The sequence below is a fragment of the Salminus brasiliensis genome, chromosome 2 (assembly GCF_030463535.1).
Source record: "Salminus brasiliensis chromosome 2, fSalBra1.hap2, whole genome shotgun sequence".
Taxonomy (NCBI): Eukaryota; Metazoa; Chordata; class Actinopteri; order Characiformes; family Bryconidae; genus Salminus; species Salminus brasiliensis.
Genome location: NC_132879.1, coordinates 2,034,122 through 2,047,815, shown reverse-complemented (window position 1 = coordinate 2,047,815; position 13,694 = coordinate 2,034,122). Strand labels below are relative to the sequence as shown.

Genomic DNA, 13,694 nt, shown 5'->3' with positions numbered 1-13,694 from the left:
CACTCCAGGTGTGTTCAGTCTGTTTAGTCAGCATCGTGATCAACATATGTACAGGTAACGCAGCAGAACTTTATTCAAACGCTTAGCAGACGTGCGCTGCCGCGGCTCTCTGCAGTCCGGAGGTGGAGAGGGTTCGGGGTGGGGGCTGTGGTCAGAATTTGCCAGATCGAGTACCTGCAGAAAGAAAAGGGACAGATGTTCAACAGCAGCATCAAGACAGGTTTGCTCAGAGGGTCACATGTGTAGATCAGTCCCTCTCTTCTGGAGGGTCCACAGTGGTCATTTATTTCGATTATTTATTGTATTACTTTAAATAAATGGAGGTTTTCGTCCGCTTGGCCTCCAGTCCACAAAATTACGCCGCTTTTGGTCACTGAAGATGAAGCCTTTTGCAGTCAGCGGGCTAACGTGCTTCCCTCTTCGAATCTCAAGCCGTGACTCTTTGCCACCTTCGGCAGCTGGAGTGGCTGGCTTTGCATGTACTGGAAAAGACGCGTGTTAGGGATTACCCTCCTAATGTCTTGGGCAGGGGTGGGCAATGCCAGTCCTGGAGAGCTGGGTTTTCCTGCTCACCTGTCACTGACCAGGTCAGTCACCTCACCTCAATATCCATGCCCCACTTCTTATACACCACACTAAGGATACTACAGCACGATATTTAGAGATAATTAACCCAGTCTAATTACATGGTTAGTAATGAAACCTGCAGCTGATCCGTGCGCATTAAGCACCAACAGCCTCCTCCATATGCTTAGAGAAGCTTATGGTCATCACCATAATGAAATCAACCACAATACGATAGGTCATCCTCATGTTGTCCAGCTCTACACTCAACCCAATCGAAGCCTCGATACTCACAGTGTGGAGGACTTTACTCCTCATCATCAGGAGGGACTCCCAACTCCTCATCGGTCCATGCCTCAATGTCTGGCCAGGGAAAATGACCCTGAGGAAACGAAAAACCAGGTTAATCAGTGAACTTAACCTCCTCCCTGCACCTCAGGAACACACCTTCACCCCTCCTTCCCAGCATTTCTGCACACACACACACACACACACACACACACACTTTATCCTGCCCTTGTTGGAGCAGCCCTCCAGCCCCCACGCCTGGCATTAGGCAGCAGGGTGCCAGTAGGGAACCAGCCCATCTGGTTCGAGTACTCCAGTCCTTTTCTCTACAGGGACTAGACAAGCTGCAGGGGTGTCAGCTCAAAACAGCTGAACGCATTCATTAGAAGAGTGTGTCCAAATGTTTGTGGACACACCGACAGGGAGGGTCCATTTATTTATACAATTTCAAAAACCCAAACTCACCAGTACGGCATCTGGAGTGTGCCAAAAGTTCCACAGGATCCAGAACCACATGCTGCTGCTCAGCAGCTCGCCCCAGACGCGCTGAAATCTGGTCACCGGCGGAGGATGTCTGTACAAGGCCTTTTGGTGCAGATCGTCTGCCATCCTGAAGAAACGAGGAAACGAGGAAACGAGGAAAAGGTCCAGGGTGATTCACCTACCAATCATAACTAGACAAGCTTCACTTGCATGTAAATAATAAAAGCTCCTCACAGAAAGTTCTTCACCTAATGGTGATGAAGACGCTGCCTGATGCCTGAGACACTGTTCTACCAGAGTTCTGAGAAGAGCTCGGCTCTAGAACCTGCTTTTAGAACCAGATCATTAAAATGGTGGAGGGATACATGCTGCCTTTAGGGTGTAGTGCGGCTACAGAAAGTAGTCCCTAAAGAGAACTGGATCAGTGGAGATTAACTATTTTACCTTCATCATCATCATCATCATTATTATCATTTCATCTAAAACTCAATAGACTGGTGCAGCTTCACTGGGGGGTTGGCTAGGAAACCAAATACAGGCTACATCTGTGTTGTAGTCATGGCGACCGACACCTGGTTCCATTCACCTGCATTGTAAAGGAATCTGAGTTGGGGAATATCTTCTTAAAGAAGCAGAATTTGACACTAATTTAAAGACTGAAAGGGTTTAACTGAATTAGCTGAATTATGGAGGAGAATTTTGAAAGTCAGTGAACTTTCCCTTTAATTAGACCAGCAAATAAAGGGGTAAGGGGGGACATTTCACCCACCTCTGTCCCGTCCTGTCCCATCCTGTCCCACTCTACTCTACCCCACCCTACTCTGTCCTGTCCCTGTCCCTGTCCCTGTCCCCTGTCCTCAGCCCCAGGCTTTCCCCCATTACCCAGTAAGGCAGCTAGCTAGCACTAGCCTAGCCACCCAGGCGGTCACGGTCACTTACTTCCTGACCGGCACCTGCTGAGCCCCCCGCCTGAGGACATGAGCTCCAGCCCGGAGGACTCCCACCGTCCTCCCGATCGACTGCATTTCACCCCGGCTCTCCTAAAACAACCCAATCCGTCCGAGTTCAGCTAATGTCACCTTCCGATAGCAGCCTTTATAGCGGCCCACCAGCAACGCGCTCCCTAATTGGACAAGAAGACCAACAGCGGGGCAGGAACGGCCGCTGTGATTGGCCCAAACAGAATCGCCGCCGACGTGACGTGCTCATAACGACCACTAGAGGCCGCCAAAGACGCGCGGTGCGGTTTAGCGCTGAAGTAACAGTAATAATAATAATATTAATAATAATAATATTAATAATAATAATGATAATAATATGAATAATGTTATTATGGGATGTTTTTAAAAGATGGAAGGAACTCTGAGACAGTCTAAGGATTGATACCATGCCCAGGAAAACACTTTTAACACTTTATGAACTGTGCACTTAAATAAATACCAATAAATCCGCGTGTTTTATTCAGTATTGCCATTTATCTGCTGATACCTCTTGAACATTATTAACTCTTTATTATTAATCTCTATTATTCCTTATTTTGCATCGTATTACTGTGCTGTATCGTGTAACTGCTACTGGCTGGCTAGCTCGCTATCTGTCTGTGTAGGAGATTGTATACATACATTATTATAAATAAATATTCATATTTAATTTACCACGCTTAAAAAACATAATAATAATAATAATAATAATAATAATAATTAACAAGGGGAGCGAAGCTGCGAAAGCTGTGATTGGCTGTGAGTGTGGTGCAACCTGAGGGCGACGAAGACCGTACATTAATTAATTAATTAATACTGCTGATTTAATATATTTTTAATAAAATTTATCCGGATTAACAATCATAATTTCTATATATTTTTACATAAAAAATTATATTTCTAATTTTTACTGATTTATTGTTCGCGTCGTTCATTTTTTTTTTTGTTTTTTTTTTGTTTTTTTTGTTTGGAAGATCAATAATCTCCACATTTTAATTTTAAAATATATCTAATATATATTAAATATATAAAGGGAATGTTTTAAACAGCTGTGTAATATTTCTGCTCAGTCCTCACTGAGGCCAGAGGCCGCCTAGCTGCTCGAGGTCTGGCAGCAGCTGTGAGCCTGTTTTTAGGACAGACCAGCCAGCCAGTGCCTAATAGTCGTTAAAACTCCAGTTTGAGGGTACAGGTGGTCCAGGGCTGTGAAAAATAAATATATAACACTGAGAGGTGAATCAGTGAGTTTCCCCCCAAATGCGCCATTTAATCAGCCGAGAGCAGAGAGGCAGAGACAACATGGCGGCTCAGGAACCGTCAGCAGTGAAGGGGGGAGAGGGGTCGGGCAGCACGTCGCTTATTAAACTCAATAAAATACAAATAAAAGGTTTATTATCACTAAATACGCCGTGTACAGAAGATCTGAAGATCTGTGGGTGTTTGCATTAGCTAGACGGCTTGTTTCAGCCGTTTAACCTGCGAGGGAAAACATTAACAACATTTCTATAAAGAGTGGCGAAGCAAAGCTGAAATTAGATTATTTTTTTATTAATAAAAATAAAAAAACATAATAAATAACAAAAATGTCCAGATGGCTGCGCGAAATGAACACAATGCAAACATGAACGTAGCTATAATTTATTATATATGCTATAATGCATTAACCCTGGTCACGTTTAGCTTGCTTACATTTATTAAATTGTCTAGAAACTTTCTAAATTAAATTTAAGACGGAAAAGACTTAAATATAAATATAATGCACAGAAGCACAACACGGAACTCTGCAGGGCTGAAAGCGGCACGGCTGCGCAACTCTGCAGCACACCGGGCTGACTCGCTAACCTGGACCAACGTAGAATCACACCGGTTTACGCGTTAATTTCTGGCTATACCGAACCTAAAAGATACGAAAACCACCCACAAACAAACCGTGGTTGCTTTTAAATCGCTGTAGCCCCGTTTCCTGACTTTATTAACACTTCACAGACGCAGACAATCCTTTCACATCGTCCCCGCTGTAGCGCCAAAAACAGTCCTCTGCTGGAAACTGCTGCCGGACTCTCGCGAGATCTCGCGTGAAACGTGGGTGTTGACTGCACAGCGTTGAGTTGGTGGTGGAAGGGTATTACTCAGATTTTCCAGGGTTTCTAACTCCCAGTCCTGACTTCTCTCAGGCACAGCTCTCTGCTGTGCATGTACTTCTCTCCAACATTAGCTCCATTAGTACATGAACATTTTAAGGCTGTATTTGTGAACTAATTTGTCATTTAAATGCATAAATCACTGACCTGCACATTATTATTTATTAATAACTATTCCCTCATTAACAGCCTGTGCACTAGCTGCAGTCAAACTACAGCCAGAGCAGGGGGTCACCCCGTATTCACAGCTGTAAAAGTCAATTTTCAGGTGTAAACCTCTTATTATCAGAATCAGGATCCGATTTATTGGCCATGTATGTTCACACACACAAGGAATTAGTTCCGGCTGTTTTCGTCTCTCTAATATTAATAATATACAGTATACTACTCTGCATATAATTTACAGACAATACACAATATACAGAGAACAGTAGTATACACAGTACACAAAGACTATACCAGTGTGCTCTACAGTGTTATTCACAGAATAATAATAATAATAATAATAATAATAGTATTAGAAGTTTATCAGTAGTATCTCTGGCCTGTAGCTGATGATGGTGATCAGCTGTTGAGGAAGGTGATGGTCTGAGGCCTGTGTCTGACAGTCTTAGTGGACATAGTTCATAGCAGCGTCTGCTGGAAGAGGTTGTGGCCAGGGTGCGAGGAGGCCGTAAGGACTTTCTCTGCCCGTTTTCTGGTTCTTGAGCAGTACAGGTCCTGAACGGAGGGCAGAGAAGCATCAATGATTCTCTCATTATGTAACTAAGACTGAGGCTAACTGAATAAACAGGTGGACTCAGGTCTGCTTGTGGTTGAGTTTAACCCAAAGCCTGCAGCCACACAGGCCCTGTGTGTTTAAGGTCAGTGACCGTTTTGAAAGATGAGTAATTTTCCTTCTAGCCTGCAATCGTCACTGCGTGCTTACACGAAAGACCCCAGTCCAGTTAACTAGCTACAAAAACTAGCTTTACTCTTCTCATATTGTTGTGATACAGTGTCCCAGACGGACTAAATTATTTAAATAGACAGATAGGTTTAAATATATCATAACAAAAACATAATATAATTACATTTACGGCATTTAGCAGACGCTATTATCCAGAGCGACTTACAAGGTTACTGGTATTACAGAGGTGGGCCAACCTAGTGTTAGGAGTCTTGCCCAATGACTCTTATTGGTGTAGTGCAGCATAGTCACCCAGACCGGGAATCGAACCCTGGTCTCCCACATGGTGTTGTTGTAACTCAATGGCAGGTGGTGGTGTTATCTGATGCGCCACACCAACCATAATAAACCATAATACCATAATAACCATAATAAAAACGTATATGGATACTGTTACTGATAATCCAAGGTATAACAATCATATTTTTTTATTTAAAAAAAAGTAATTTAATACTTATTATTGTTTTTAAAAAATATGTGTGTGAAAGAGAGTGAATGTTTGCTTACAAGTTATGTTAAAAACTATATTTACTTCTTGCAAATTGTTGTGAAAAAGGAAATTGTATTATTTTTTAATACCGTTAACATTCATAAGAGCGTAGTAGAGAAAATAGACTACATATTTTTTTCAAATAATAATAATAATAATAATAATAAATCATTTTTTTTTTTTTTTTTTCCAAGTAAATAAAAGATCATAAAGGACTTGTAATAAAAAACAAGGTCAATAGATACAGTTACAAGCTAATCCGAACTATAACTATCTATATAAACCTTCCTCACTTCAGGCCCGTCAGAACTAGTTCTGCAACATTTTTCCTTTTCATAACGACACAGATGTTCTTGTTTATTTCACAAACCTGAAACACTGTCTCTACTTTTAACAACTGTTGTGAAAAGGTAATTCTACACCCTCTGAGCCCTACACTTCAGTCCACTGTGCTCTCGGAGTCTCTGAGAAACATGCAAACACCAAAACCTCGTACATCCAAAAATGCACAGCTTCCTTTACAGTATGAAATGATATGTACTCTCAGTCAGTTGGAGCATTTCTATTGGCTGAATTATCGTGAAATTTTACAGTGTAAATAAGAAGTTAGATTTATGTTATCTATGTTATGTTAAAAAGTGAAACACCTACACGCTTCTTGCAGGGCAGTGATGATATATTTTATTATTATTATTATTAAAAAAAAATTATTTATAATAATAAAAAAATACAAATGACATGTAATCCAAAGGAAAGGCCTCTGTATGCTGTTAGATGTAAATCCAAGTATATTCAGACCCATCATAACTAGTTCTGCAGTATTTTCTCATCCCACCATAAACAGAAATATACGAGGCCTTATTACTGGATCTGCGCAGCGGCTCTTTGAGCTCCTCGAACGCTCCGCTCTTTGTCTGACGTCACCCCCAGCATACCCCGGCCCCGCCCCCCGGCCCCAGCCCCGCCCCCCATCCTCACCGGCCACTGTTTACAGCAGCCGGGCGCCCTTTACTGCGCCATGTCTGCCCGACAAACGCCTTAAACGACACGTTAAGCGCCGGATCGCAAACACGAGGCATGCGTCGCGCCCGAAACGCCTCGCTTATGCCACCGAAACGTCGCGAAAGCAGCGCGGTCGGTCGCTCGGTCGGTCGTTGTTGTGGGTGTGTTTAATGGCGCCGCGTCTCTCCGGGCGGGCCGGTCTCTCCTCGCAGCTCAGGCCACGCCCACATACGGGGCACCGCGGGGTGACGTAATCCAGAACCCCCCGCGTTTCTGCGCGAAGCAGGACAATGGGAGCATTATTTTGGCCATTTTGGCCGGTCGGTCTATTAAAAGCACACTTTGGGGCGGGGTGGCTCCTGAAGAAAGACGTTCAATCGCCACTTTAATGATTTATTGCGCGAAATAAACAAAGGAACCTCGATAAACAGCGGCGTGGTTACAGCAGCCCGGACTCCCGCCATCGCCGGGCTGGATGCTCCTCCTCAAACGTCCCCAAAAAAAAAATATATATATATATAAGTCCATGAATGCTTTTGGCTGCTGCTGCTTGTTGTTTTCCTCGTTAGGAAGGTCAGCACTGGTCGAGGCTGTCCGCTCTCCTCCGAGTGGAAGCCAGTAGTCGCTGCTGCTGCTGCGCAGCGCGCATGCGCAAGAGGATGCGGTTTGGCTTGGCTCTGTGGTGGTGGGGGAGGGGGGCAGGGGGGATGGAGGGATGGATGGCTTGCTAGATGGAGGGGAGGAAGGAGTGAGGGAGGCTCTGTGTGGGTTGGGAACATGAAAGAGGCCTCTTGGTTGAAAACCAGAGCTTGGCATTGTGAGTGAAGCAGGAGGGCACTGGGAAGTGGCACCCACCCTGGCAGACCCCTCGCCGAATGTGCTGACGACCCACACCGATGAGCAGGCGCCCAATCTAAATATTGAAATATTGCAATATTTATCTTCCTCTCCACGGCCAGATGTTTGTGGTCGCCAGTTCCCTCCACCTACCTTTAGCTCAGTGAGACGCTGCGCTTGTGTAAGGGGTTACGTAACGGAGATGTGCAGCCTCCCACTGTGTTGGGTCGTACATATGGTGCACTGCTCATATGCAGCCAGAGGGCCGGAGTTTAGGTAGCCTTTCTTACCTGAGGACGACTCTTTTTTTTTATCTGAGAGGGAACAAAAGAGGAAACACCCTGAAATCCAGCGTCCCCTTCGTAAAGCCGTAAAGGCCTGATCCCTGACAGAGGGGCGAGGATAAGAGGGAGTCCTGGGCATGAGTCGGAACTGAGGACAAACCTGTTTGATATTTATTTTTCAATAAATATTGAAATAAAATAGCTGAATTAGACAGAATTGACATTAGTTTGGCTTTATTTGCCATTTCAACCATATACAAGTACACCAGGACTATGGTGCACCATAGAGCAACACAACTCTACACAGTAGTACAATGCACACAGCACACGTCTGTGCACATTATGGGTGGTGATTCTTCAGCAAGTGGAAAATCACGTTAGAAATAAATAAATAGTAATATATCTAGTTATATTATTATATATGAATAATAATAATAATAACAATATATTTATTGCACCACCTTAAAAACTTAAAAAGACATGGACTGCATTATTTATGTTCATATCTTTATAGCTTTTGCTCATTTCTAACAATATATTACCCATTCCCCACATTAATACCATAACCGCAGCAGGTTACGCTAGTTTATGTCATTATTTTGGCGACAAAGACTGATAAAGGAGCACGCCTGACATTTTCATGTGTAATTTTATCATGTATTTCTGATGACTGTGGAGTGGAGTGAGATTTTCAGTGTCATTACAGTTTATACTGTTACAGCGATAATGTACAACCAAAAGAGTTGATATTATTTATGTGTTTTTAACGTGTCTTATACTGGCTGTTGGGTGGGGGTAGGAAATCCATGATCTAAGGTCTAGGGATGTCGTTTTTTTCCTGGAAGAGGGATAATTGTCATTACCGCCACACGACTGGTTTGATGGTAATGGCAGCGTTTCAGTTTAACTGTTTAGAAATGAAATTTAATGCAAACTAAAACTTCCTGAGTCGATTTTCACTGTTTTTCAGTCAGATTTCAGTCAATAGTGACCGAGAATGACCCTCCACCCCAGTACTACCTACCTGCTCTGTGGGGGTCAGTCCTGTGGGGTCCTGAGCATTGAAGAACAAACAGGGTATACGTATATATATATATATATAAATATATATATTCAATATATTCTATATATACATTCAATCATTCATTTATTTAGGCCTTTGCTTTGCTCACTTGGGGTTGAGGCCTGGATTACAATTTGAGTCCCTCATCTGAGACACACACACACACACACACACACACACACACCACAACATAAATTTTAATGTGACCCATCTCCGACATCTGGACGCTGTTTTTCAGTCAAATTTCAGTCAATAAGTCAAAAGCCCTCTTCATTAAAGTGAGGGTTGATGTATAATGATTGCGGCTCATTATAATATTAATTAATATTCATATTAATTAATTAATAATTTCAAACGTAAATCTTGTCAGTGTAACACAAAAACAGATACCTTGTATCTCCATTTTTCACTCATATTTAAATCTCGCATTTTGTATTTCACCATGATTTTTGTGTGACCGTGAGAAAATACACCGATCAGCCAAAACATTAGAACTGTCCTTGTTTCTACCCTCACTGTCCATTCTATCAACTCCACTGACCGTACAGCAGCACTGTGTAGGTCAATAAGTCCAGCCTGTATCCATCTGCTCCTCTGTTACCAGCCGCCTCCTTTCACCCCGTTGTTCTTCAATGCTCAGGACCCCCCAGGACTGACCACCACAGAGCAGGTAGGCCGTATTTGGGTGGAGGGTCATTCTCAGCACTGCAGTGACTCGGACTGACATGGTGGTGATGGTGGCGAGTGTGTGTGTGTGTTAGTAGTGTAAGTGATGTGCTGGTGGTATTGGAGTGGATCAGGCGCAGCAGTGCTGCTGGAGTGCTTAAACACTGGGTCTGTGTCCACTCACTGTCCACTCTCTATTAGACACTCTTATCTAGCTGGTCCTCCTTGTAGATGCAAAGTCAGAGACAGAAGCTCTCTGATCTGCTGCTGGTTGGTGGACTGCAGTTGGTGGACTAGTCAGTGTCACTGCAGTGCTGAGAATGACCCCCCACCCCAATACTACCTACCTGCCTTGTGGTGGTCAGTCTTGTGGGGTTGAAGAACAAGGTGAAAGGAGGCTGGTTGGTGTTATATATATATACATATATATATATATATATATACATATATATATATATATATATACATATATATATATATATACATATTCATTCATTCAATTATTTAGGCCTTTGCTTTGCTCACTTGGAGTTAAGGCCTGGATTAAACACACCACACTACACCAAAAGGCTATCTATTTTAATATGACCTATATCTAACGTTTGTCTGACCGGTTCATGCTCCTAAACAGACTGAGAGCAGTGCTTCAGACACAGGGCACCCACGTACGTAAGTCCTGAATTCCTGAATTGAGTCGCATTACCACATGTAAAAGTGTCCCAAATTGGAATTGAAAATGTCAGATTCAGCACAACAGGTTAAATAACACATCCGGGCCACTTTTACTATCAATAAATATGAATGGCTTTATGAATGGCTGTTTATCACTGCCACACATGGCACCCTTTTCATTGATTTTTAAGTCGTTTAAACGCGTTAGTGCCAAGAAATGACCAAAAAACCCAGCTCGGGACCCTCATTTGTTATCGTATCGGTGCAGGGAAGGGGAGTCCACAGACAAAGCGTGCGCTCCTCCATTTACCGCGGATGAACTCTCCCTCCCCCGGAGCCCCTGCCATTACGCGCCTGCAACCCCGCAGCACGCGTGGGCGTGGCCTGCGCTTTTGAGCGGGCGGGGACAGCACGGCGGAGCGGGCGTGGCTTCGCGCTGGTGGGCGTGGCCGGGGCAGCTCTGCCAGGGCCGCCATTTTTGCACAGGGATTGAAGGGACCCTATTTTTTATCAGTCGGTTTTAGTGGAGGAAAATTGAGGGTTTTAAATAAGCGAAACTTTACCAAACTACAGGCTGAGCTTCGAGCAGGGGTCCGAGGGCTGTGGAGTGAAACGGGAGAGAGCCCAGCAGCACGGCACCAGCTTTTATCCTCCCCTTAAATCTGCTGTGCTACATCCGCAGTGGAGACTGAAGAGTAATTGTTTTGGTGCCCTGTTTCTCCATTCAGGGCTTTTTTTGGGGTAGATAGTGGACGTTAAAGGTGAGTGATTTATTAAAATATACCCTCTGATATCTCTCCTGCAGCCGGAATGCTTGTCTCGTACCCCCTTCATCACATTACAGCTTTATCTCCTAGTGTGTGTGTGTGAGAGTGTGTGTGTGTGTGTGTGTGTGGATGCTTGAGATAATGTGACTTAATGCCCCACATGCAGTCTGCTTTTAAAGTCTCTAAAATGCACAAGTTGGGTCCTTTCAAAAGGTTATCATGCTGACGACCTTATTTCGTGGCATAAATACCTCTCATGTGTTTTTTTGGCTGCTGAGGATGGCCGGCAGCCAGCTGGCTTGCTTGTAAGCCCGTTACAGACCGGGGTAGAGCAAGCAAGCAGGCTGGAAACGTGTGTCCTTGCTCGCTGCGTCGGCTGGGGAAACGTGCTGCCAACATTTTGGGCTGTTTTCCTGTTTTTCCTGCCTTTTTTTTGTTTTTTTTACAGCTAGGCAGCAGCGCTGGCGGATCCAGGTCCGGGAAAGTGAGAATCCGCGCCGGGATTTGGCTCCAGCTGCGTGGAGCGCGCTGGACGCAGCGCGGCCGTGCAGGCGGTCGGGACCCGGAGAAAACCTGGAGTGGATTCTCACTTCCCGGAGCTGGATCCGCCACATGCTAACTAGCATATAGCAGCCGTGTTTTTTATTATATATATTTTTTAACGCACTATTACGCTTCGTTGAAGTTATTGGAAATAAGAAACGCGTTTTGCACGCAGTTATTTTTGGTGTTACCCCTGGATTGACCGGCACCGGCGTGTATTTCGTGGCCGGACCCCTACGGACGCAGTTTATTAATGTTTACATGAGCAGTGTGGCTGTGGAGGAGGATATGGTGTGTTTTTAGAAACGTATAAAGTCAACAGAACAGGGTTTTGGGGTTTTTTTGAGGGGTGAACAACCACCGAGCTCTTGCTTTCGTGTTTTCTGCGTTTGTTGATGTCGTCTTTCTCCCAGTAATGCTCGACCGCGTATTCGGGATGGGAAGCGGTCCACACTGGAAATGTAGTGCTGTCGGTGTTTCTAACAATTCCGGTGGCCAAATAAGCTTCACTTTTATATTTTTAATATGTATATAAGCTGATGATAACCTTAAATGCTTGAAGCAAAAGAGCGGAGTGAAGTTTATGGGCTTGTTTTGTCGAACATGAGAAACCTGGCTAGCGCTATTAGCCGTAGCCGTGGCTTTATATATATATATAGCTATCTAATTTTTTTTTAAGGCTTGGTTTATGATGGTTTAATTTTATTAATATAATATGAAGTCATATAAGGTATATAAGTGAGTTAGAAACAGTAAAAAACTGTTTTTAATAATAAATAAATAAATAAATAAAAACATAAATAGTAGCGCGAGCTGTTAGCCAGCTAGCTCGCTCGCTCGCCCGCTCGCCGTGCAGCCCTGCGTTAACCCAGCGTTGCGTCCAACTGCGCAATGTTTTTATCGGCCGTTAAAGAGAATAAACCTCACATTTCTCACTTTTTACGTAAGATATCGCACACCTGCATCCTCTAGATCTGCTCTAATGTGCAATTTGTGTAGAAAACGAACTGGTTTTCGCGCTCTGAGCGGAAAAATGCGCCCAATTCGTCTGCGCATTCAACTTTAGCTAGCAGGTTAGCTTTAGCCGTTAGCTACATGCTCAGTGCTCAGCTGTTACGCGTTTTAGATTAATAATGTTAATTTTTTTTAACTTAAAGTCGAGTTAATCTGCAGGATAATCTGATGGGTTAAAGAAAACACTGGTATTTCAGCCAGAGATCTTAGATATCTGTGCTAGCTGTCTGTCCCCCGAAGAACCAAACGAGTAGCTCACTTTAGTCCTTTCCTTTTTTTTTTGTTGTTGTTGTTTTAACCAGCATTTGGGCGCTTAAATCCTAATCCAGAGTCAAATAATCCGTGTGCAGAGTTTCACAGGTCGGAACCGAAAGAAAGCAGGCTGTAACTGTGTGATCTAGGCGGTTCTGGCTGGGCTGGGTCTCCCCCAGTCCTCTCTGGTGCGTGTTGAAGACAGTGTTGTGAAAATGGCGGAGCGGAATTAAAGCTGCTGCTGCTGCTGCTGCTCCTCTGCTGCTGCACCCACACCCTCCACCTCCACCTCCAGCACACTGACCCCCATCAGCACTGTTTACACCAGCAGCCTTACCTACACCAGACTCTCATCTCACCCCCTGCTCTTTGCACGGGTCAGCATCAGCATCAGCCTCAGCCTCTGCTATCCCCTATCCCCTATCCCCCATTAGATGGGTTCTGGTGGTGCTGGTTCTGGTGGAGGGCTTACCCAGCCTGGCAGCGGGGGGCAACACTCCAGCCAAAGCACTGGGCTTTCACCCACTTCACACTCTAGATTATTTTACTGTCTCATTTATTTATCGTTTGTGATATTAGATCATGTTTTATGCTTTATTTACTCTTTACCTGTATTGCTTTTGGCCCTACTTCAGCCTATATATATGTGTGTGTGTGTGTGTGTGTGTGTGTGTGTGTAACTTTAGACCCATGTACTAT

At 44.1% G+C, this 13,694-nt stretch overlaps 1 protein-coding gene across 1 annotated transcript; it reads right to left on the bottom strand.

Moving 5' to 3' along the window:
- Nucleotides 1-9: 9 nt before the first annotated feature.
- ndufb2 (NADH:ubiquinone oxidoreductase subunit B2) lies at nt 10-2,469 on the bottom strand. The gene is made up of 4 exons (XM_072674118.1): nt 2,275-2,469; nt 1,318-1,462; nt 859-946; nt 10-174 (listed from the first exon to the last, which is right to left on the bottom strand). The coding sequence occupies exons 1-3, from the start codon at nt 2,358-2,360 to the stop codon at nt 872-874; spliced, it is 306 nt and encodes a 101-aa protein (XP_072530219.1). The 5' UTR covers nt 2,361-2,469; the 3' UTR covers nt 10-174; nt 859-871.
- Nucleotides 2,470-13,694: the final 11,225 nt, after the last annotated feature.